The following is a 26,785-nucleotide window of genomic DNA, read 5'->3' as shown; positions in this document are numbered from 1 at the left end:
TTGTGAATGGGAATCCACACTGGAGTAGAGCAGCCCGCATCTTCTGTTGCAGCTCCTGTCCTTGACCTATACCTGGCCAGCCTGCTCCCCACTGGAACCCAGGGAAGCCACCAACACTTCCAGATATACACATAAATGCAGAATAACCCTCCCCTCATACAAATGATAGGAACAGCTCACACACAAACACAACACACAATCTGCACAAACTCAACACCACTGACAATCCACATACATGCACACAATCTCACATGCAATACCCCAAACAGCCCCTCACATACAAACACTACCAAATACACGTGACATATCCTACACACACACATTTCCATAAGCAGCCCCCATACACAGCCCACATTCATAGGTATCATACATGATACCACAAACTACTCATGAACATATACAATATAATGGCTCATATGCGCACAAATACAACAATACAAAGCAATTGCAGTATAAATAACACAAGGGGAATACGTCAACATACACATCTCAGTTTAAAAAAATAGGACCAGCACGCTACGGGACATCACAATCCTATTTCGGCACATTGCTGCTAAAAGGTTGCCTACCCCTGCACTATGGAATATGTTGGCGCTATATAAATGCCAATAATAACAAATCGAGCATGAGATCACACCGTTGTACTAATTAAAGGCTGCACCATGAATAGCAATACTTTATTTTTATTTTTGTGAGGGAAATTAATTGTACATTATATTTTGTAAACTTTATTGATTTTATAACCAAAGGCAAGGCCTACAAGCAGGCCAATACAATAAATGTTAAGCCAGTTCTTATGCCCAACTAGGAATTAATTGTATGCACTGTACCTTGCTGGTATTTAGTGCTGCCTTAAAACAAGATATGACATGATCTTTAGATATCGGTTTTCTTTCTGCTTTCTATGCAAAGGAAGACAGAATATTAACGGCCAATAACCCATCCCCGCCCAGTCCCCCCAAAAGCGTGGTCACTGTTAAAATACGAATTGTTTATTACTGTTTAATTCAGTGACCTAAAGTACTCACCAACAAACTTCCAGAGCTGCAAACAGCATGCTATGCTGTGTTCGATACAGTATACTTCCATTATTGTACTATAACTGTTTTATTTTTTTGTTTGTTTGTTTTTTCCTGTGTGTTAAATGTTTTTGTTTGTTGTTTTTTTTTGTAATTATCAAGTAACTTAACATACTTTTTTTTGGTAGTATATCACAGTTTTCCTGCAGTTGAATGCACAGTATTACAATCAATGTAGTTAATTTCATTTTCATGATATTAAGTGCATGAAGCATTAACATTATTCCGTGCAACAGTGAAGCTTCCTATATTTATAGTACAGTGTGTGCATAACCTGCTGTATTTTAATTCTCGTAATCCTGTATCAGGGTTCTATCAACCTTCAGTGTAGTTATCATTTTAGAATGCTAGAGGGAGGTAGAGCGCTTTGGAAGCTTGTGACGACAGTCCTATTTATGTCAGTATGTACTTTTGTGGAAACTATAAAGCGCAAAATTGGTTGGAAGATGTTAGATGACTGTCCTTATTTTAAATTGCAAGCATTATTGCATTTGTAAACTCATTCTGGGTATAAAACCCAGTGGGAGTACCCTCCTGATGCCGTATCTAAATAAATAGGGCATTCTTGCCAGGCATGAAAGCCCACGATTTAAAAAGATTTAGAAGTAGCTGGATTACAAAGAGTATGTCACCTATACATGGCAGGGCAGATAGTCCCATTCGAGGAGCTCAAACACCGGGCAACCCTACGGACTTCCGACTTTTTCCACTACATGCAAATCTGGGATTTCGCATCTAAAAAACACATTAAAGAGGCAGCACTTACACCACTCACCTTTTTAGAAAAACTTTGCCTAGACAAAATTCCACAGGGGGGCCTTATAACTTTATTTTACGCACACCTTAGCTCAGAATATAAGGAATGGGGGAAACTGACTTATACAGACCGCTGGGAGGCAGACGTAGGAGAGACTCTGAAGGGCATAGACTGGCAGGATATCAGGAAAGCTAATAGGGCCACATCTATATGTGTTACATTGCAGGAAGAGTCCTACAAGCTAATGTTCCGGTGGTACACTACACCTGTTACACTATACCACATAAAAAAAACCACCTACAAACCTCTGCTGAAGGGGATGCCACATGAGAGGAACCTACATACAGATTTGGTGGGAATGCACCAAAATCCAGAAATTATGGAACGAAGTAGGTGACTTACTAGCCCGGCTATATTCAGAGACGACCTGTACTAGACCCATGGCTATTCCTTTTATCAAAGCCTATAGAGGGGTGGACTTGACGAGAACAACAAGTTGCAGCAGTTCCCACCATCAAAGCAATAACTACAAAGATAAAAGATACGTATCTTATGGACAAGCTAACAACGCAAGTAAGGGGAACAATGAAGACGTTTTAAAAAATATGGAAAGCAAGTGATGGAACGGCCTAAACATAAGTGCCTAGCATTCCCCCATCGATCTAATGTATGGATACCTGAACCCACTAGTTAGTGAATGAAATCCCTAAGGAGAGAGAAAAGAGAATGGGGGGGAATACTGAGAGCAGATGGGGGGATTGCTGACATTTCCGGGTCCCCACAGATCAACTCGACCTGCCACCACCCTTGACCGATCTTCTCCTTCTCACATACCTGCTTATCCCTGTCCCCTAGGACTTCCTATACCTATTTTCTCAAACCTCTAGCGGAATAGAGCTTGCAAAGCTATTGCAGGGAATGTAACGTTATCCTATGCTAATGCAGGCCTATAGTTCCAGACACTCCACATAGGCTCAGGGCCCACACCATTAAGTTTTTCACTAGCAAAAGAGGGGTATGCTTCTTATTAAAGCAGAGTACAGGGGACGCTTCACTATACTTGTCTTCTTCATTTCTACTTTCACTTTCTTTCATAACATTTGTGATGGCTAATTTGAATGTCCAAAAGTATGTTATGAGCAATTACAATGTGTTAAGTGATATCACTCTACTCCTGATGTCATTGTCATATTACCGTGTATGTTTCAATGATTGCACAGCTTTCAAGCAAAAACAAAGAGTTTTAAAAACAAAAAACAGTGGGAGTAAACCTCAACATTTTGCATGCACAAATCAGTCAGTTGTGTAGCAAACCACGTTCTTTGTCAAGCCTAGCAATTTGAACTGTTACCTTGTTCTTCTGAATAAATGCAGTGACCTTGTATTAGCTTAGCAGTATTTTCTTATTAGCTGTTGTTTTATAGCAGGGAGTTTGTCATTCTTCAGGTTTTTCTACACCTTTTGGGTTCTCCTGGTTTATAGATACAAGAATGGAACATCAAAACTTGTCGTCAGTCATATGTAAGCTTAGCAGTGCTGATTGACAAAACCGCAAAACTTGATGCAGCTGATCTTGCCGTAGAACATCTGAACTGTGAATCCCATTCAAAAAGGACAAAAGAGATGTATTAATATAGAAGGGAAACCTCTGCTTTTGAAATATCTGTGGAGAGAAGCTGGTTCAAAAAAGGTTTGCTCTTAACATTGGAAGACTGTTATGGTGACTCTTGTTACAATAATCACTACAGCAGCTTGTACTGGCATATGGTTCTTAGAGTGCATTTTAATAGGGTTGTGATCCACTACCATAAGCAAGGTATTTTAGAAATGGTGCCTTATTACTAAAGCTGCTGTAGGGTTTAGTTAGGGATTCGTAAATATGGTATGGATACATTTCTGTGATTTGTATGTAATATATTATCTATTTTATGTCTGATTAATACTACACCTTAAATCCCCACTTTTTGTGACAAGTGGGAGACCGGACTGTGAATAATTTAAAATATTTGTTATTGTACAAGACTGTAATAGCTACTCTTGATTCTGCAAATGTTTAAATATATTTCCTGTGGTTGGCTGAGCATCCTAGGAACTGTAGTCCACCAACCGTTTCAGTGCCAAGATCATCCATCACTGGCCATTAATATTAAGAAAGAGTGTATTGTGTCTGTGTATGTTCATGTGGGAGGGGTGCTTAATACTACATTAGCAGAACAGTAAAACAGTAAAACAGAAAACACACACCCAGCAACACAAAGAATAAGTAAAAGAGCTACATTAATACTGCAATGTCATAAATTGCTATAATCCCGCATTTCTGAGCCAGGGATGGTGCACGTAAAGAAGTGGGTGGTCATGAAAAGAGGTGTTGGAATGAAGGGGCTGATGTAGGCACACCCACAGGGGCACCTAGAAAAATAGGCATTTAAGTGTTGCTCATCTGTGGTTGTTAAAGTCAAGACGCAACAAACCACCAGCTCTAGGTCACCATGACAGCTAAATACCGATACCTGGGGCATAAAGTCATTGTTATTGATTAATTTCTCATTAGGCTATAGTCTCAGTTTGTAGCCTCAGTTTTACTATTGGATTTAATTTGCTAATTCTGAGATTAGTGGGAATAACTTTGATTGTGTAGGGAAATGTACCCCAGTTTTATGGGTGCTGCAGCTGATTGATGTCATGTAGACATTCCTTCTTCATGTTATGTCGGCGAGGGAGGAGTCCTCTATTTGAGGTGGTTGTCGAGGAAACTTTAGTGCATGTTGTGGATCTTGGGTACCATATCCCACAGGATGCATGGCTCCTAGAGGCAGACAAAATGTGTCAAGTCCCTACGTGGGTTTTGAAACCACATCCAATTTTTTCTTATTTTGGACCACGTTTTCAAAATGAAGGCATGATCCTTATATCCCCACTCTACCTAGCCGGAGATGCTTATTAAAATGAGACATTTTAAACTGCTTGAATCACAAGCTTCACTTTCAACTATTAAACACAATTAAAGTTAATTAGCCACAATACATACAGCATTACAGCACACATTAGCAATACATTTACCAAACCTTTTAAATCAGACACATTTACTCCTTCTGAAGGACAGTCCACCCTCGCGACTCTTATTAAAATGACTCATAGATTACATTGTATATATAAAATAATTTTTCAATCACAATAAATCCCCATACAATGTGGAACTTGTTATCATTAATATAATATTAAAAAAAAACAGACAGAAAACTCAGACTATAGCAAGTGAAAAGTCCATAAACCTTGATGGTTTTACAATTGAATAAAATATTTTCTGCTGAGTGGAGAAAATCTTTTCTGTGCCTACAGAGCTATCCCACCTAAAGGGACACTCTACTGCCTATATCTGAATTTTAAAAATTACTTTTTTGTAATTGCTGCATCTTGAATTTAGGTTCACTGAGCTAACCAAACCAGGAAGTAACCGCACTGGCTGTCTGATTGACAGCCAGGGGGGTGTAACCAGGCTAATTAATATATGTGCCAAGTTTTATTGAAAACTGCACTTTTTGTAAAATGAAAAAAGGTCACACCATTTACACATAAAGCAATTCCGTAAGCTAAAGTGCACTTGGTGTCTGGAGTGCTCCTTCAAGTTTAGGTTAATGTTGGAAAGCAGAAATTAACCCTATCAGGGGCAGTAAATATTTCTGTTCAGATCTTACGAGGCTTTATTTCAATTTACTCCAGTTATGATTAGTTATACTTTCTGCATTATGGTTTATAATATCCTTTCATGTAAGGTGTGAAACTGGTTCTGACATCATCACTGTTCCATCTGTTAAGCTAATCTCTTCTTCAGAGCTGAAATCTTACTTCTAATGGTTGTGTCATCACTAATTATTTTTGCTTTATTTATGCAGGTAAAACAAGCTTTTCTGCAGTCAATTAGTCTTTCTGCTACAGGATTCTTCAGGTAAATCTTTGTTCTACAGAGTTGCATCATGACTCTCTTGGTACACCCCACAATGGAGATGACCCCCCTCTTTGTTAAAAATCTTATTCAAACTATGATGGCATACCGGGATATCTGCCCATGGACCGGTGCTGTGCTTAGCCCCGAGGTAGATGGTAGATGAGACTTTTTTACCTCACATCAGATACAGTGACTTTTTTATATTACATTATACAATATGCCTTGTATTACAAGCTTCTCTTTTATTGACATTTTTTACAACAAAAACATTAAAGCAGAACTGTCATGCAGAACTTGCCTTTCCCTAATCGCTTCCTCTTCTCTTCCTCTCTCAGGATCTGTTCTTCATTTCTTCCTGCCTGCTCTAGTATGCTTTAAAACATAAGACAAAATAGGGACCATTTGTCTTATGTAGGTTTCCCACGCCTGACCATCTATGACCAGCGGAGGAGCAAAGTGTACTCCATTTCCTGTGGTCAGAGGAATTTTCCCACAATTCTCACCTTTCCTCCATTTTCTCGCGATGCCTCCTTTCTGTATTCCCGAACGCCGGCAAAACTACAGAATTTCGCCCTAACAGAATGAGAGCAGTTCGTCCATTCACGTTAGGACGGCATTCGGTACTTTTAGGTCAGTTCAAAATTTAATTTGAATTAATGAAATTCCGATCCGATCCGTGCTGTGCTGTATCTTCCAGCAGCTTAGTAGATAGTTCCCTAATTCCCATGGTATCAGGGAGCCATCTACCAAAAGGCTGAAATACTAATCTTGTAAAATTGTAAAAATTACTTCGTATTAGTAATTAATCTGCCCCTACTCACTATATCGCGAGTCGGGGCATGTCTAGTAAACAATGAGCAGCCTGCTCACTGTTAACCCCTTAATGACCAAACTTCTGGAATAAAAGGAAATCATGACATGTCACACATGTCATGTGTCCTTAAGGGGTTAAAAAAACAAAAACAAAAAAGTGTCCCCTTTCCCGTGACGCGCGAGTGGGGGCTTTTAAACTAAAGGGGGGGACCTATTGCCCTCCAGCCCTCACCCCTGAGCAGCGAGTGGGGGCCCTAAAGTAAAATAAGGGGCGGACCTATTGTCCTACCCCCGGCCCCCACGCCATAGCGGCGGGTGGGGGCCCTAAAGAAGAATAAGGGGGGGACCTATTGTCGGGGCATGTCTAGTAAACAGTGAGCAGCTTTTGGCTGCTCACTGTTGTAAAAAAATATGGCCCCATGGTGGTCATCTCTTAACTAGCCTGGGGGGGGACATAGTGTCCCCCCTGTTCCCCCACCCGAGTCCAGCGAGTGGGGGTTATTCAACTAAACGGGGGACATGGTAAATGAAGAGACTGACAGGTAAGATCAGAGTGCTCTGTGTCATATTACACAGCGTGGGAAAGTTCTTTGGAATTTTCCCACGCTGTGTAAAATTACTCACAGCACTCAGGTTTTTTCTTTTTTATTTGTTAAGGTCGAAGAGTATTATGGTTTTTTTATTTGGCCTTTTTGGGGCTGAAAAAAGAAAGTTTTAGAAAAAAGAAGACCTCAAATAGTAAGTATTTTATTTACAGGGATTTAGTTTTATTGTCTCTATTTTTAGGGTGAGGAGTGTAGGTATGACTTTAATTTTTTGGGGTGGGGGTGACTAGGGGCTTGGGGACCCAAGGGGCTAGGGGGGGAGGACAATAGGTCCCCCCCCATTTTCATATAGGGCCCCCACCCGTCGCTTACGGGTGGGGGCTGGGGGGCACCACGACGGGTGGGGGCTGGGGGGAACACAATAGATCATTTTCAACCTTGGCCCCCACCCGTTGCCCATGGGTGAGGGCCTGGGGGGAGGACAATATGTCTCCCCCATTTACAATTAGGGCCCCCACTCATGGGTGGGGGCAGGAGGGAGGGAAGACAATAGGTTCCCCCTCATTTTCAATTAGGGCCCCCACCCGTCACCCATGGGTGGGGGCCGGGGGGAGGACAATAGGTTCCCCCCCATTTTCAATTAGGACCCCCAACCGCTGCTCATGTGGTGGGGGCCGGGGGGGAAGACAATAGGTCCCGCCCCCACCCATCGCCCATGGGTGAGGGCCGGGTGGAGGAAAATAGGTCCCCCCAATTTCAATATCGGCCCGCACCTGTCGCCCATGAATTGGGGGGGAGACACTATGTCCCCCCTTCTAGTAATAGATGCCCCCACCATGGGGCTACTTGTTATAAGGGGGAGGGAGCTTTTTTTTTTTTCTTTTTTTTTTTTTACAACAGTGAGCAGCCACAGGCTGCTCACTCTTTAGTAGACATGTCCCTACTCGAGATTTCAATCTCCCTTATGCTAATATGGGTGTCATCTCGACCTCCATAAAGATAAGGGAGGACATGGGGGGGGGGGGGGGAGGCTTAGAAGGTGGCGGAGAGCACTGCTCCCTGCCGCTTCTATCTTTAGATATTAAAAGGAGGGAGCTGCGCGCCGGTAGCTCCCTCCTTTTTTTTTCTTTTCTTTTTTTACAACAGTGAGCAGCCACAGGCTGCTCACTCTTTAGTAGACATGTCCCTACTCGAGATTTCAATCTCCCTTATGCTAATATGGGTGTCATCTCGACCTCCATAGAGTTAAGGGAGGACATTGGGGGGGGGGGGAGGCTTAGAAGGTGGCGGAGAGCACTGCTCCCTGCCGCTTCTATCTTTAGATATTAAAAAGAGCTGCGCGCCGGTAGCTCCCTCCTTGTAATAAACTAAACGAATGAACAAACGAACACTGATATCCGGTGTTTGTTCGTCTGATATTTCTATTCATTCATTCATCTTTCTGACGAATAAATGAATAGACAAAATTCCCATAACGAATACCCACGTGTTTAACTGGGTATGCGTGGGAATTTCACTGTGCTATCTAGTGTGGGCAGATGATGTGTCCCCCATGGACTTCATCTACCCACACAAAGATGGCAGGCCCAGGACCTGGGACTGGGCAGAAAATAAAGATTTAAATATAGTTAATATAGGGGGCTTAGGCGCATTTGGGGGTGACTAGGAGGACAATTAGATGTAGTGGAGTCGGGAGGGGGGTTAAAAAAACAACTTAGGGGGCGGAGTCTGATGCCGAGGTGAACAGACGTGCGGGGAAGGAGCTCCCGACGGGCGAGGGAAACAAAGGCAATATTGGCGACTCCCCAAGGTGTGCTACCCACGTCGGGGGCACATCAGGGAAACGGGAGATACCCGTCTGAAGTTGATCGGGGCACACGACCCAAAAAGCGATCTGAGGCCTGCGGGAGCCGAGACCGGGGAGAGGCGGCCGCTCTCTCCGGCGCCGGACACCCCAGCAACCACAACTGACCTCCAAACCCCCCCCCCTGGACCGGTGGGGGTCATCCCGGTCCCCGCAAGACAAGCGGATAAGCGACAACAACAGAGCAGGTACACAAACCTGAAAACACCACGAGTCAGGCGGAATGCGTCCAAGATGGCCGCCAGGCGCAGCTCACAGACAGGAGCCACGAGCAACCATCCACAGCCTCCCTCCCTAGAGGTCCTGGACCGGCTTTGCACAGCCTTCTTCGAACTGCAGCGCAGCAGGGGTATGCCCAACCTTCAAGCGGCACGGGCGGTGGCCGGGTGGATCCGACCGACGACCCGCAGACGCCACTATGGTGTCCCCCTACAGGTATTTCAGGTGGGCATCTGTCCACACAAGCACCGACATGTGCGCGCCAACCCAGGCGCAGGCTCTTGCGCTCACTCAAGCGACAAGGAAAATGCCGGACAACCCCAGGGCCCCAGCAGCACTCCAGAGCACTGCACGTCTGTCTGTCTGACCACCGAGCGCCAAACAGCAACACAAGAGACAACCAGGCTGCACGGAGCAGGGAGCAGCCGCCATACTGGGCAGAAGGCCAGATGGGTTAACTCCCGAAAGCATCACCCACTCCAACGGAGGCTCAAACGCCGCAGGAAGAAGCATGCCATCAGATCTCCCGTTACCCCCACATGGGGAGAATTGCCGGTCTGTAGTAAGCGCCGACTGTGCGATCAAGCGACGCAGACCTACCTACCAGCCTGGGGCACGGAGGATACCCTCACGAGGCCTGATGAATCAGCGACTTCCCGCGGACCACTAGTGGGCTCCGACATACTCCCATCAAAAGGCGTTGGTTGAAAGAGACACTGACACAGGTTCATCGAGTCCTCATAGCTCCAGTAATGCACAACCATTGCAGCAGAGCTGTCTGGAAGGACGAGAACTATTCAGACTCAAGGGTGGACTATCCTGCTTCATCACTGTTCCGGCAAGCTGTTTATATCACTGTTTATCTGTTATTGGTTTCTAGATGTCATATCTGACTTGAATGTTTTACAAGTGCCTAAGACGACAACACAATCTGACAGGTTACAAGTTAAGCTTACATACACTGTTAGATTGCAAAGCGATGCTGCTTTATTTAACAGCATGACATAGCAATATTTCTTACTCTTCGGAGCCCTAAGCCTATGTAGGTACAGCATACCATACCTAGCACTAGCCCAGCAGGCCCTACACAAGCGAGACACACGATCACTCTACCGTCACAAAACACTAGACATGCAACCTAATGCTTTCTTTATACCATATGCACGACAAGCTAACCCTGTTTAAACCCACACTACTCGTGAACCTGCTTAGTTACAATCTTATATAAGCCCGAGGAAACTACTGATTGTTTAATCTATATGCATAACCTTATTAATTTGCGCTTATCTCATGTACTTATTTTTTGGCATAAACTAGTCGCAATAGAACTGATCCTGCATTATTATATAAAAAGGTGCAAGTATTCCATGTACCCCTCTGTTATTACTGTCGTTACTACTCATGTGGAATGCCGTTGGGGTACCACATAAGCACTGTCATATCTTTCTGCACCACAAAAATAAAGAATTAAAAAAAAAAAAACTTAATTTGGCCATGACAGTGCCGATTTAATACTAAAAAATATATTCAAAACAATAGAATAACAATTAAAAAGATGCTTGCATTTGAATTGCCAGAATGTGCTGCCAATCAGGCTTTTCAGCTGCTGCAGTAATCTCTCACCAGAACAAGTAACTCAGCCACTTAACTTTCTGTAGCACTGGTAAAGGTATTCCCTACGTAGTGCTCTTTGGTAACAGCAAAGCAGGGGAGGGCTGGCAACACACAGTAAGATGCACGCAGTTATACACATATACTGTCAAATACAGTTGGAGGCAGACGGTCACGCACACCGTTGCAGGCAGACGGTCACGCACACCGTTGCAGGCAGGCGGTCACGCACACCGTTGCAGGCAGGCGGTCACGCACACCGTTGCAGGCAGGCGGTCACGCACACCGTTGCAGGCAGGCGGTCACGCACACCGTTGCAGGCAGGCGGTCACGCACACCGTTGCAGGCAGGCGGTCACACGCACCGTTGCAGGCAGGCGGTCACACGCACCGTTGCAGGCAGGCGGTCACGCACACCGTTGCAGGCAGGCGGTCACGCACACCGTTGCAGGCAGGCGGTCACGCACACCGTTGCAGGCAAACACGCACGCGGCAGACAGTCGCACACACAGTTGCATGCATTTTATGATATTCTAAAAGAGAAAAAAAACTTTTTTTCATGGTGTGATGAAGTCAGATGTGCCCCTAAGTATGTATTAGATTCCAGGCCTTTGTTTAAAAAAAAAAAATGTGTTTAGATGTACCTGTAACCAAGCAGATTTGTTGTTGCAGAGGATTTGGAAGAGAACTGAATTGGGAAACAGGAGAAGGAAACCCAGTCCAATACTGTGTGTTTGGAGTTGCATGTTCTGAAGTGGAAATTGACTGTTTGACTGGAGATCACAAGGTACAGACATTACGAAGAATTCCTTGTTTCAGATCCATTTTTCATAAAGTGTATCAGTCTCAGTAAATAATGAATCATTAAAGTTTTTCCCATCTGAATTCTAAACAGAGACTCTGTATAGCCCTATTCATTCAGCACTAAAACTTGTTAAGCAAGAGTATTGCTTGATTAAGAATTTGTTTGCGTTCATTCATGACATGTTGTAGAGTGTCTCTGAACCAAAAAACAAATGCGTTCAAACAATTCAATATACACAAACTTTTTATTTTTATTGAAAGATTTAAAAGATCTATTTCAAATCAGATGTTTTGCATATTTGCACTGAATTCATCCCATATACTTCAAGTGACTTGCCATGTAAAGACATATGATAAGGTAGTTTGAGATATATTGCGAACCAACTCATAAATCCAGAACTATGTTGGGTATGGTAGAAAGGGAGCACCACCTTTTGGGTGTCTTTAAATCCAGGTGATCATTAGTAGATATGTAAAAGAAGAGTACAGGAAAACACAATATAGTGTAGTATCTTCTGATATATGTTGGAATGAGTATAGAAAAGCACTTGTGTTTTTTTTGGAGCTACAGGTCAGCTCCAAGTGGTAGTGCATGGGCAGTACAATCCCCGCCTATGGATATGTTGGTCTTGTAAGGCCTTTGCAGATGTTGTGTCTGGATCTGGTCACAGTAGTGTGAATATCCAAGCTTGAGAGCAGGAAATCACTGTTGTAGACTTTTAGGCAAAAGAATAAAACTGCAAATAGTGCTGACTGGTAAAAAACAAAATAAGATAAATAAGATGTACTGACAAAGTGGGAGCAAAAAAAGTTTTTTTGCTTAACCCCAGTCACCCAGAATGGGTTAGAGAGTATATTATTGGCGGGGCAGCAGTTTTAACCGCAAAATACCACTCACTGCACAGCAGAGATCATGACGAATCGATCAATACCAAAAATCACTTCTGATTTTTTACAAGCACTTCTGGCGCCAGAGGGACGGCCGCTCTCCGGGCGCTAAAATACAGCTACTCAAGTGGACTTCTGCACCTCCCCTTCGGACCGGCGGGGGTCATCCCGGTCCTAGGAGGGCACCCACCACTACCTCCTATACCTAGCATCGAAAAACGCCAGACAAGCAAAATGGCAACGGCTGTAGCTGCTCCCTCAGCCGAGGCCTACATCGACAATTTCCTAGCCTGACTGGACTCTCACTTTGCCAACTTCTGGTCAAATCTGGAGGCAAGGCTACAGCCCCAGCAAACAGGCGAACCGAACACAGCCAAGTCTCAGACCCAGCAGTCCGGCACGCACCGGACCACCTCCCAGGCGAAGCTCCCCATACATCCCGCCAAGTCAGCAACACACCCGCTCACCACGGCGGATGGGGGCAAAGATGGGGCACACAAGTAATGGCAACCAAGCAGCTACACTGCTCTGCCCGGAGGATCTAGGGCTACATATTTACCCACAAGGTGCTGACGCAACATTAAGACCCCCACGCGGCAGGCCTGCTCCACGAGACCCTCTATACACAAGGCGGATGCAAAGAAAGTACCGAAGAGCTGGTCGCTTGGGGCTCCCGGGAAAGGCTGCAGCGGAAAACCGGAACAAGGCCCAAGGCACTGGGGCAACGACTCCCACAGAGTATCGAGATGGCGACTCCCAAAAGCGGCAGCACAGGTCGAAATATGGTGAATACACCCAAGCGGCACTCCGCAACGACGACACTCACCAGCGAGGACACACATACAGAGAGATCCCAGATGCCACGGGGCAAGGTGAACTCACTGACCTAAGAATCACTAGCACTTACATTGCTGGACTCCTCTTCTAAACCACACCAGCGAGAATTACCCGGTTAAGGTTGTTTTAATGTCATTACTAGTGATGTCGCGAACACAAAATTTTCGGTTTGCGAACGGCGGAGGCGAACTTCCGCAAACGTTCGCGAACCGGCGAACCGGGCGAACTGCCATAGACTTCAATGGGCAGACGAATTTTAAAACCCACAGGGACTCTTTCTGGCCACAATAGTGATGGAAAAGTTGTTTCACGGTGACTAACACCCGGTCTGTGGCATGCCGGAGGGGGATCCATGGCAAAACTCCCATGGAAAATTACACAGTTGATGCAGAGTCTGGTTTTAATCCATAAAGGGCATAAATCACCTAACATTCCTAAATCACAACGGATATGGATTGACACCTGACATATGACATATTGACACCTGTCCTCAGAGCCCCTGATACACACTGACACAGAGCAGAATAGGGACTGTTCCCCCTACATAGGGTCACTTGGCAGATATGGATTGACACCTGTCCTCAGAGACCATGATACACACTGACACAGAGCAGAATAGGGACTGTTCCCCCTACATAGGGTCACTTGGCAGATATGGATTGACACCTGTCCTCAGAGACCATGATACACACTGACACAGAGCAGAATAGGGACTGTTCCCCCTACATAGGGTCACTTGGCAGATATGGATTGACACCTGTCCTCAGAGACCATGATACACACTGACACAGAGCAGAATAGGGACTGTTCCCCCTACATAGGGTCACTTGGCAGATATGGATTGACACCTGTCCTCAGGGACCCTGATACACACTGACACAGAGCAGAATAGGGACTGTTCCCCATACATAGGGTCACTTGGCAGATATGGATTGACACCTGTCCTCAGAGACCATGATACACACTGACACAGAGCAGAATAGAGACTGTTCCCCCTACATAGGGTCACTTGGCAGATATGGATTGACACCTGTCCTCAGGGACCCTGATACACACTGACACAGAGCAGAATAGGGACTGTTCCCCCTACATAGGGTCACTTGGCAGATATGGATTGACACCTGTCCTCAGGGACCCTGATACACACTGACACAGAGCAGAATAGGGACTGTTCCCCATACATAGGGTCACTTGGCAGATATGGATTGACACCTGTCCTCAGAGACCATGATACACACTGACACAGAGCAGAATAGAGACTGTTCCCCCTACATAGGGTCACTTGGCAGATATGGATTGACACCTGTCCTCAGAGACACTGATACACACTGACACAGAGCAGAATAGGGAATATTCACTAAATGCCAAACATTGTTATACAGGGGAATATTCAGTAAATAAGGATAAGGGGGGGGGGGGGGGGCGCTACTGTCCTCCCCCCCCGGCCCCCACCTGTGAGCGGTGGGTGGGGGCCATAAAATAATTAAGGGGGGGACATACTGTATCATGTTGTATCGATCAGGTAGTGTAAGGGTTACGCCCGCTTCACAGTGACAGACCAAACCCGTTTAACGCACCGCAAACAACCGCAAACAGTCCATTTGCACAACCGCAATCTCCCCATTTGCACAAGGTTGGATACCAAGCTAGCCATGTCCGTTCCTTGTCCTCACTGATGTCATTGAAGGTCTCTTCCTCCACCCAGCCACGTACAACACCAAGGGTCCCCGAAAGTATGCTAATAAACTGAAAAAAGAAAGAATCTCCCAAGAAGGAGATCTAAAACTGGCATAGGAAAAGGTTAGACAACTATAATAAAGTGATACCTACAAATCCTAGTGAGCATAGGTGTATAATAGAGGGAGAAAGGGAAAGCAGAGTAATGCTTCCTAATACCGTGGTTAGTACCCTTTGTTAAAGTAAATTGAGTAATGGACAAAAGTCTTTATTGTATCATTTATAAATAACAAAGGGATACTATACTCATTCCCCTATAGTGGCTAATTGTGTAATAATGGTAATACTATTACCTATTATATAATATTGGCAGGGGCAAGGAAATTCCCTCTAAATAGATGGGTATAGGCAGAGAGTATGGAGACCGGAGTGATAAAGTGTCAATAAGGTGATATAAAGTTAAATGTATCACAGACACACAGCCACCCTTTCTCTAGTTTCCAGAAATGCTGGATAGGTAGAAGGGCTATAAAGACCCGGAGAGGTCTAAGAAGAATCCTCTAAACTAGCCCTAATCTCTTAAACACCTTCAAGGGTGTTCTAAGCTAAAGCCCAATCTAAACGTTTAGATGACTGCCTGATTTCCCATCACAGATGCTGGCTAGGAATAACACTGTGCAAGACAAAGAGTGGGTCTAAGTGCCCATAGTGCAGTAAAGTGTCCCTAGTGAAGTGAAAAAGAGAATAACGAGCTGGCGCCCTATCAGAGGACGTGTATATGGCATCGATTTTAGGAAGCGGGAGATGGAAAATGATGCTTGGTCGGTCCTCCTACTTCAAATTTGGGGCACTGCGCGTGCACTCTAATGTGCCACCAGATAGGAGTGGTGTGTTAAGTAGTACTATTCCTATCAGTTTAATCCCTGTTATGTGCCTTTTTTTTGTTTTGGTTTTTGATGCCACAGTGCAGCACCAGAGGACCGAAAAATTAGGCATGTACACATGCCTGAAAAATTAGGTATTGTGGCAGCCGCTGCTGTAGCAGCGGCCAGAAAAATTGATGTTTGTTTCCCAGGCAGAAAGTGCCCTAAAACATTGCGGCTTGAACCCTAGTTGGTGGCGAGTAAGTCACGCAAGTCAACCGGCATTCAGAGCTAAAATACAGCAGCGTGTGGACCATTTTTAGCCCAAGGCAGCTCATCTCATCAGGCCTTTTTTAGTCGAATGTATCGCCCACTGTCAGTCCCTTCGGGATCCATCCCTCATTCATCTTTAAAAAGGTGAGGTAATCTAGACTTTTTTGACCTAGGCGACTTCTCTTCTCAGTGACAATACCTCCTGCTGCACTGAAGGTCCTTTCTGACAGGGGCAGGCCAGAAGTTCTATCGCAAATTGGGATAGCTCAGGCCACAGGTCAAGCCTGCACACCCAGTAGTCAAGGGGTTCATCGCTCCTCAGAGTGTCGATATCTGCAGTTAAGGCGAGGTAGTCTACCTGTCGGTCGAGTCGTTCTCTGAGGGTGGATCCCGAAGGGCTGTGGTGATGCGTAGGACTTATAAAGCTCCGCATGTCCTCCATCAGCAACACGTCTTTAAAGCGTCCTGTCCTTGCCGGCGTGGTCGTGGGAGGAGGAGGATGACTTTCACCTCTTCCCCTGTTAGATTCCCGTTGTGCTGTGACATCACCCTTATACGCTGTGTAAAGCATACTTTTTAATTTATTTTGCAAATGCTGCATCCTTTCCGACTTGTTGTAATTTGTAACATTTCTGCCACTTTCTGCTTATACCTGGGGTCTAGTAGCGTGGACACCCAGTACAGGTCGTTCTCCTTCAGCCTTTTTATATGAGGGTCCCTCAACAGGCACGACAGCATGAAAGACCCCATTTGCACAAGGTTGGATGCCGAGCTACTCATTTCCCGTTCCTCCTCCTCAGTGATCTCAACGAAGGTATGTTCTTCCCCCCAGCCACGTACAACACCATGGGTACCAGATAGGTGACAACAAGCACCCTGGGATGCCTGTTGTGGTTGGTCTTCCTCCTCCTCTTCAAAGCCACATTACTCCTCTGACTCCTCTTCCTCACAATCCTCTTCCAGCGTTGCCGCAGGTCCAGCAAGCGATGCTGATAAGGCTGTTTCTGGTGGTGATGGTGACCACAACTCTTCCTCTTCCTCTTCACGCTCATCTACGGCCTGATCCAGCACTCTTCGCAGGGCACGCTCCAGGAAGAAAACAAATGGTATGATGTCGCTGATGGTGCCTTCGGTGCGACTGACTAGGTTTGTCACCTCCTCAAAAGGACGCATGAGCCTACAGGCATTGTGCATGAGCATCCAGTAACGTGGCAAAAAAATTCCCAGCTCCCCAGAGGCTGTCCTAGCACCCCGGTCATAAAAATATTCATTAACTGCTTTTTCTTGTTGGAGCAGGCGGTCGAACATTAGTAGTGTTGAATTCCAACGTGTCGGGCTGTCGCAAATCAAGCGCCTCACTGGCATGTTGTTTCGCCGCTGGATATCTGCAAAGTGCGCCATGGCCGTGTAGGAACGCCTGAAATGGCCACACACCTTCCTGGCCTGCTTTAGGACATCCTGTAAGCCTGTGTACTTATGCACAAAGCGTTGTACGATCAGATTACACACATGTGCCATGCACGGCACATGTGTCAACTTGCCCAACTTCAATACCGCCAACAAATTTGTTCCGTTGTCACAAACCACTTTGCCGATATCCAGTTGCTGCGGAGTCAGCCACTTTTCCACCTGTGCGTTCAGGGCGGACAGGAGTGCTTGTCCGGTGTGACTCTCTGCTTTCAAGCAAGTCAAACCCAAGATGGCGTGACACTGCCGTATCCGGGATGTGGAATAGTACCTGGGGAGCTAGGGGGGTGCCGTTGATGTGGAGCAAGACGCAGCAGCAGAAGAGGACTCAGCCGAAGAGGTTATGGAAGAGGATGGAGTAGGAGGAGTAGAGGAGGTGGCAGCAGGCCTGCCTGCAAGTCGTGGCGGTGTCGCCAACTCCTCTGCAGAGCCACACATTCCATGCTTGGCAGCCGTCAGCAGGTTTACCCAATGCGCAGTGTAGGTGATATACCTGCCCTGACCATGCTTTGCAGACCAGGTATCCGTGGTCAGATGGACCCTTGCCCCAACACTGTGTGCCAGACATGCCATTACTTCCTTTTGCACAATCGAGTACAGGTTGGGGATTGCCTTTTGTGCAAATAAATTTTGTCCGGGTACCTTCCACTGCGGTATCCCAAGTGTTTTGAACGCCTCAGACTCCACCAGCTTGTATGGTAAAAGATGGCGGGGTAATAGTTCAGACAAGCCAGCTGTCAGACGCTGGGCAAGGGGGTGACTTTGTGACATTGGCTTCTTACGCTCAAACATGCCCTTGACAGACACCTGACTGTGGGCAGATGAGCGGGAACTGCTCAAGGCGAGAGACGAAGTGGCGGATGGTTGAGAGGGGGCAAGGAGGACAGCAGTGGTTGACGTGGCTGAAGATGCTGGACCAGGAGGAGGATGGCGGCTTTGAGTTTGTGTGCTGCTTGTACTCATGTGTTGATCCCATAGGCGTTTGTGATGTGCGATCATGTGCCTACGCAAAACAGTTGTACCTAGGTGGGTGTTGGACTTCCCACGACTCAGTTTCTTTTGGCACAGGTTGCAAATGGCATCGCTGTTGTCATAGGCAGACACACAAAAAAAATGCCACACTGCTGAGCTCTGCAATGACGGCATTCTGGTGGTGGACACAGCATGCGTTGATTGGCGTGTTGTCGGGCTGACCCCGGGTGCCGATGCATGCTGTCTGACTGTGCCACTAGCTCCTTGCGACGACCTCCCCCTGCTTCCAACTCGTCTCCTCCTCCTCCTCCTCTCTGTCTCCCCATCTGAACTTTCGCCCTGTTCTTCTTCTTGCCGAGCGGGCACCCACGTGACATCCATGGACGCATCGTCGTCATCAACCGCTTCACTTGTATCTGACAACTCAGCAAAGGAAGCAGCAGCGGGTACAACATCATCATCATCACACTGTACGTCCATGTGTGTAATGCTGCCTGACTGAGACATATCCCTGTTATCTACATCCTCTGGCAATAATGGTTGCGCATCACTCATTTCTTCGAACGGATGTGTAAATAACTCCTCTGACATACCAAGTGAAGCGGCTGTGGTGCTAGTGTTGGTGGTGGAGGCAGGCGGGTGAGTGGTATCTTGAGAGGTGCCCGAAGCTAAGCTGGAGGAGGATGGTGCGTCAAGGTTCCGAGCGGAAGCTGTAGAAGATTGGGTGTCCTGTGTTAGCCAGTCAACTATGTCCTCAGAACTTTTCAAGTTCAGGGTACGTGGCCTCTGAAAACTGGGCATTATTCTAGGGCAAAAGGGAATCACAGCACCACGACCACGATGGCCCCTGCGGGGTGGGCTGCCTCTGCCTGTCTTTTTTTTTTGGATTAGTGGTACTATGCGTGCAAGCTACTGTGAGACCAGATATGAGTGGCAATGTGCACTGGCAGAGGTTGGCAGAGTACACGCTGTAGGCTTGACACCCGCTTGAAGACAACTAACTGCTATTCAATCTATAACAGTGGAAAAATGTTTTTTGTTTTTAAATGCAAGCTTAAGCTATTGTGACACCAGATATGAGTGGTGGCACTGGGCAAGTGGGCACAGTATCCACTGTGAACCTGACACAGAAGCGCCTGCCAGGCAACTGCAATTACATTACACAGAAAAAAAAAAAAGCCGATTGATGTTCTAGCCCTAAAAAAGGCTTTTTGGGGTGCTGTCCTTACAGCAGAGATCAGATGAGTCCTTCAGGACTGTAGTGGACACTGAATACCCTAGCCTAGCTATCAATTCCCCTATCAAATGAGCAGCACCTACACTTCCCCTCCTCTATCGAAGAATGCAGCTTCAGAATGAATCTAAAATGGATGCTGTACAGGAGGTGGGAGGGTGTGGAAGGGAGGGTTTGCTGCTAATTTGCTGGAATGTGTCTGCTGACCGTGAGGCACAGGGTCAAAGTTTACTCAATGATGACGAATAGGGGGCGGATCGAACCGCACATGTGTTCGCCCGCCATGGCGAACACGCTATGTTCGCCGGGAACTATTCGCGGACGAACAGTTAGGTACATCACTAGTCATTACTTTACTTCAGTACAAGGAATAACCGTATAATCAATACATTTAGTCTGTTTTGTTTGCATCTAATCAATATCAGCCAGTATGGTAATACCCTATGCGGTGCAAAGATATGGCTATCCTGATAGCCCCAGTGGAACCTCTCCTCTAGTAACCATGTCAGAATGTCTTATTATAGTTTAAGATGACTCCATTAAAATGTGTTCCTTGCCTATAACTACCCTCTGGTCCAGTGGACCTAGAATCTAGCTTACTCAACCACAATTGATTGTTACCCAGATCTTAGCGTCACCAGTTTATTAATCTGTTGTACACACACAACACTAGTTTAACCTAGCAGGCTACACTCATATAGTCAGCCAGATTAGCATAATCTTATTAACTAATGGGTTGTCGCACCACTGACTATCATCTTGTTTTATCTCTGATAACCCTCAAACAAAATGTGCACCGATTTTCTATGTCACAACTTATATACTATATCTATTTCAAAACATGTTACTGCTGTTGGGGCATGACATGAATGCTTGTTAATTTAACTCATGCACGAAAAAAATAAAGAATTTAATTAAAAAAATAGACATATTTATAATCTGCAATACATGCTGATATGACTATGCGTCTACTGTACTGCGGACTATTTATGTGCATTTTGTACCCTCCTATCTAAGGTTTATTAACAGCTTTATTTCTTTATATTACAATAGGTAACAATATTGTCTGCAAAACTTGCTTTCATTACACAACCAATGCTGACTCTTTACTTGCATTATCTACTAATTGTATATTACAGTATTGGATTTGCCTCAATAAAAACTTAAAAAAAAAAAAGTATATTATTTTTATTAGAATCTCAAATAGTTAAATACTCTAACACATTTCGACAAATAGCAGACTTTATCAAAGTGTTCTTATGTTCAGTCTGGTGAGACTGCAAGCTAATTGCTAATTCTGGCACTGCATGTCTGCATACTAAATTTGCCACCGTAAATATTGACTGATCACATGAGAATCATGGGAAGTGTAATTCACAAACATCTGCAATGCTGAGAATAGCCATTGCTTGCAGTAAAGGAACAATCAGGACATGCAGCTGTAATTATTATATACCGTATTTATTGGCGTATAACACGCACTTTTTCTCCCTGAAAATAGGGGGCAAATGATGTGTGCGTGTTATACGCCGATATACATATTTTCGCTCCATAAGACGCACTTTTTTCCCCCTCAAAAGTGAGGGGAAATGTCTGTACGTCTTATGGAGCGAATGTGAAGGTTTACTTACCTGTCTTGAAGCGTGGGCCGGTGTTCAGCACGCACCGCGGTACTGGAACTTCAATTTCAGGTTCCGGTTTCCAGCGGGACTGAAAGGAAGTGCGCACTCAGTGTGCACACTTCCTTTCAGTCCCGCCAGAAACCGGAACCTGAAATTTAAGTTCCTGTACCGCGGTGCGCGCTGTGAAGCTGGCCCACGCTACAAGACAGGTAAGTAATTATGGGACAAGGGGAGGGAAAGTGCACCATGGGAGGGGAGGGGGGGGACACTATGGGAGGGGGGAAGAACACTATGGGATGAGGGGGTGGAAAATACTATGGGGGGGAGAATACTATGGAAAGGGGGGGACACTATGGGATGAGGGTGGGGGAACACTATAGGATGGGGGGAGAATACTATGGGAGGGGGGGAAATTTCCTTCTTAAAATGAGGTGCGTGTTATACGCCGATAAATACGGTAATTGTTAATTGGATATGCTTTTGTTTTTGTTCTTCCAGAACCTGAGAACAGACATTGTTGTGGATGCTGGTATAAGCCTTAATCCAGCGGTGGACATTGGTCAGGTATACTGGAATAATTTAATACATGTATAACATATTTGTTAAATTTATATATGTGTATTTTCATATTATCTTGTAGTTTTAATATTCGATTGTACCCTGTTATAACAATGCAATGTTTGTGGGCCAAGGACCTACTTGACAACAAGAGAAATTTCACTGTATCCTTCTTGATAAAATATTTTAAAAATAAGTAAATATATTTTGGTAATAACCATTTATATCCGCACAATTTAAAAAAAAAATATATATATATATTTTGTTTCTTAGTTGAAATAACTTAACTTAGTCTCCAAAATGACTTCATTATAGTGGTGAAAAAGTTCAATGCATTTTGTCAGATTCTACTACAACACATGGTCTCCTTTGAGTAGTGACCTTGACAAAGACCCTTGTGGGTGGAATCTTTGCCAGTCCATCTCGCCGTTGATGGAATAAATCAACATTTTACTCTTATTGCATTCATTAAATATTTAAATGAGTATGTTTTGGGAATATTCACGTTTGGTTTTGAATGGTATTCTATTTGCATATTGGTATATTAAAGTTTAAATAGTAAATCTTTAGTTTTGTCCTTTTCTAGATTGAAGGAGCTTTTATTCAAGGTTTGGGTCTGTACACCATGGAAGAACTCAAATACTCTCCCCAAGGCCTATTGTACACCCGTGGTCCAGGGCAGTATAAGATCCCTGCTGTCTGTGACGTTCCTGAACAATTTAATGTGTCACTTCTAGCTGATGCTCCTAACCCACATGCTATATATTCTTCCAAGGTAAAGCCATAGGCATTAATTTAACCAAGTATCTCTTAATTGCTGATTTTTTTATTGTTGGATATTTGTATATAAAGCTGTATCCTCATAGTAACAAATGTCATGAATGGTGAAATTTTGGTGTGCCAGTAGGACTAGGTTGTGAACCACTGGGATAGTCTGTCTTTCACACCTTGATTCTATGTACTGAAAGAGTCTTGCCTCATTAGAGACTTGTTTCTTTATTTGATAAAATCAAATCAAATCTCTGACACAAATACGGATTAAGTGAACTTTTTTTTTTTTTTTTTTTTAAATACAATTTAGCAACACAAGTTGAAGCAAAGAAAACAAGCAGTGATATGCTGACTGTAAACTGCAAAATTGAACCAAAATATCTGTTAAAATTAATTTCCATTTCAGCCGAGATATAGATAATGTGGTTTTGAACTCAATTGAGCAAGTTTATCAGTTCATCACAATTCCCTTGTAGATGAATAGACCAAAAAAAATACATAATTTTTTTTAGAACTCTAGATTCTCTTCTGTCAACCCCCTTTTTCGTCAGGAAGACATCCACTAGATGTGTACTTAACCCTGCAATGTTTTACATAACAGGACCTCAGCACTCAGACCACTTTTGTGAAATGAAATGGTCTGGGTGACTTGTGTGCACACATGCACGCACACTGACAGTTATTTTTTTGTTGGGTTTGGTTTGGAATTTACAGTAGGTTTAGGCTGATGGATTTGTCCCATTATTCAATCTCCCTAAGTGCTGTGTAACACTGTATTTATGACAAAGATCATGATCCCTTATAAATGCTTAAATGAGTTACATGAATGCCAATCTATCCAGATTAATCCAACACTTGGGCATCTAGAAGAGAATACTGTATAGTGTTTGGGGTCATGCATATATAAAAAGGATGAAGTTAGAAAGTAGCAATTTCATCTGTACAATTGTGAGAAAGAAAGAAGGGATTTAAAAAAAATGTAAAGAAAAGGAGAGAAATCAAGGGGCAGAAATACATGTGGGTATAATCAGTGCTGGAAGCAGGAGTTACAGGATTTACATTTTCTATTTAAAATTCATCCCACCACTCCAAACAAATTAATCTACTAAATATTGTACCCTCTTCGTCCTTGCATACCAACGTTTCACCAATCCATGGCATAACAAAGACTATACTATATATATATTTAGTAAATGGCAATGGAGTGATTTATTTCAGTGACTCTGCTCGGAATATGGGCTTAGAAAAAGGTTTTTCGTTTGTATGAAACATTTTTCACTGGTTGTATCTTGCTGCTGAAGCACACATTCATTTCACTGTATATTTTACACTTTCTACACAGGCTATGGGCGAGCCGGCTTTCTTCCTGGGCTGCTCAGTATATTTTGCTATAAAGGATGCGGTGGCAGCCGCCCGTAAAGAGAGAGGGATGTCTGACCTATTTACTCTGAACAGTCCAGCGACTCCTGAGAAAATTAGGATGTTGTGCGGTGACCGTTTTACTGACATGGTAAAGTTAGTTTCAGTTATTACATGTGCACTATTTGTTTACTGTGCCACTGTTTATTGGAAGAAAATATGTTGGGACCGAAGGTGGTATATTTGTATAAGTGTCTTGAAATGACAAAAATAACAGGACAACACAATCTACAGAAATGTATAGATCGAAACATACTTATTTTTAAAGTTTCTTCACTAATCTCTAAGCCATTGGGGGTTAAATTATAAATCCCATTTATATTTTTAAGTGGACACGCACTCTGTACCCCACTTTTAATTCCCTAATGCAATAATTAAAATATATTAACATATTTATTCTATCTTATAATTTCTCAGCTGTTACCAATACCTCCAACACACTGTATTTATCTGTTATATTTCTTAACATAGTAGAAACGATCCGATCTATGTTGTAGAATGCACAAGTGCAAAAAAAAAAAGTTTGTTTATTAATATGAGTGAATTCACAGTGAATTTCAAATTTGAAACCAAATCAGACAAACCGAAAACAGTTGATTGAGAGACGTCTTCCAGTTCAATTATTTTAGCCGAAAAATCCGACCTTTGCTTTAAATTTCCAGCAATGCACTTTTTAGTAAATACCCCAGTATGTTTCTTCTCATCTACAATGTCCCCTGCGCATTTTGTGTTTATCCTACTGCCTGTATTCGTCACATATAAATCGATACCGTGACTAGGGCACAGGCTCTGTAGCCTCCCTGATATAAAACGCCTAGTTTTGCCTCAAGTTGAAGAAAAAGGTCTTGCTGTTTTCCACTAAAACTTTAGTGTGAGGAATGCAGGGCCTCTGTTAAACATTTTTGCTCTGGGGCATATATGTTTTTCACTTATGAATGGTATTTAAAACTAAAGCAAAATTCTGTTACTGTACCGGTTTCATTTCATATACACATAGGACATTGACCTAGTTACAGCTGTCAAACGAGGTGTCTGGTAACTTGATTCAAATAGACTCATTATAACTGAATTGTGTCCCTGTATTTGAATATTTAAGATCACAAAGGCTGATGTTGATCTCCTTTCAATTTTATCTACTTGTCATGTTGGGATGTCTCGCCTCTGGCATCAGGAGCAGGCTTTGATTGACACATGAGAAGTTATTTTTGAGGTTCACGATCTGAGTGGTAAAATTAGCAGGCACATTCCATTACATACTTTTGATGTTAAGGAGAAAAATCCTTGGAATGGAATAAACTGGGACCTTAACAAAAAAAATGGGGAATGTACAAGAGCAAATCACTTGTACTTCCGATACTCATTGCAAGTTAAGCACAATACACTAGAGATATGTGCCTGTAATGGGAGATATATGAACTTCTCAGTTCCACACAGTTCTTCTCTATAGAAGTTTTATCAAAAGTAATTGTGAAAGTTATACAATGCAGTACTGTTTTTCTCCAATGTATAAAGTATATTGCTTTAGTTTATAGAATATGCAAGGCAAAGTGCCCAATTATTAAAGGGAGCCAGCAAACAGTTGCTCATGCCAAGTGATTTGAATTGTGTCATGGAGCAGATTTAGTTTACATTGTACATATATGTGTATGCAAATGTGTATTGAGTTCTTCTTTTCCAACACAATGTTTTTTTCTTTATTGCAGATTCCCAAAGATGTCCCAGGCACCTATACTCCATGGGCTGTCAATGTATGAAGACAAGCATAACAAAATGACTTAACGCACAATGATACATATTAAGCACTTAAATGCCACTGCATAGTCTATAAATGCTAAAACTACCTGTATTTCGCTTAAACTGAGATTCTATATGCCCTATGCATATTGTATTGTTTGACTTCTATTAATCTTGTGATGAACTGCAGGTTTTGCGGTCATTTATACTAGATGGCTTTGGTTTGCCTCCTATACATTTGTTCTAAACAAAACCTTGTGTTAAAACTGTCTTAAGATGTTATTGGTGACTAGTACTTAAATGTGAGATGGTATTGCGAGCGTAAAACTGCAGGCTACTTCCTTCCATATTGTGGCATTACTCAAGGGGACAATTGAGTTTAATTTGGCCAATTAAAAACTCTAAACACTATTTTTTACCATAAATGGTGGCCAAAGATGTCTTATAGGTTCAACACAGATTCTGCTATAAAGACGGTGTTCCATATCAATGAATCTAATGCTTAACGCTACTCGGTTTATACATCTGATTTTACGGAAATGGTTTTTCACAAGTGATAAAGTATCATGGTGTATCATAGTATCATGATGTAACAATGGGTGCTGTAGTCACAAGTGAAGCTATATATATATTGATCGGGGAGAATTGAAAGTGCTGCACCAGAATATTATGATGTATATAGCAAACATATTCTGCCCCGCTTTACAATTATACCTTGGGGATATAAAACCGAGACTAGAGGTGAAGGGTACATAGTCTGAACGACTCAGTCTGCTAAATGATTTTAAGATTGAATATCGTTTTTGTCTTTTGTTTTATTGTTTTTTTTTTGG

The 26,785-nt window shown here is 43.6% G+C and overlaps 1 protein-coding gene across 1 annotated transcript in view; it reads left to right on the top strand.

Annotated features, from left to right (window-relative positions):
• The window catches only part of LOC134571542 (aldehyde oxidase 1-like), a 125,922-nt gene extending 99,509 nt beyond the window's left edge, over nucleotides 1–26,413 (top strand). Inside the window, exons 30-35 of the mRNA XM_063429876.1 lie at nucleotides 5,730–5,782; nucleotides 11,506–11,620; nucleotides 21,969–22,034; nucleotides 22,615–22,803; nucleotides 24,142–24,309; nucleotides 25,922–26,413. Coding sequence (XP_063285946.1) covers nucleotides 5,730–5,782; nucleotides 11,506–11,620; nucleotides 21,969–22,034; nucleotides 22,615–22,803; nucleotides 24,142–24,309; nucleotides 25,922–25,972 — 642 coding nt within the window. The 3' untranslated portion in view covers nucleotides 25,973–26,413. The remainder of the gene's footprint in view (nucleotides 1–5,729; nucleotides 5,783–11,505; nucleotides 11,621–21,968; nucleotides 22,035–22,614; nucleotides 22,804–24,141; nucleotides 24,310–25,921) is intronic.
• Nucleotides 26,414–26,785: the final 372 nt, after the last annotated feature.

This window comes from Pelobates fuscus, chromosome 8, assembly GCF_036172605.1.
Source record: "Pelobates fuscus isolate aPelFus1 chromosome 8, aPelFus1.pri, whole genome shotgun sequence".
Taxonomy (NCBI): Eukaryota; Metazoa; Chordata; class Amphibia; order Anura; family Pelobatidae; genus Pelobates; species Pelobates fuscus.
Note: the sequence above shows the minus strand (reverse complement) of the source record. Positions and strands in the feature narration are given on the sequence as shown.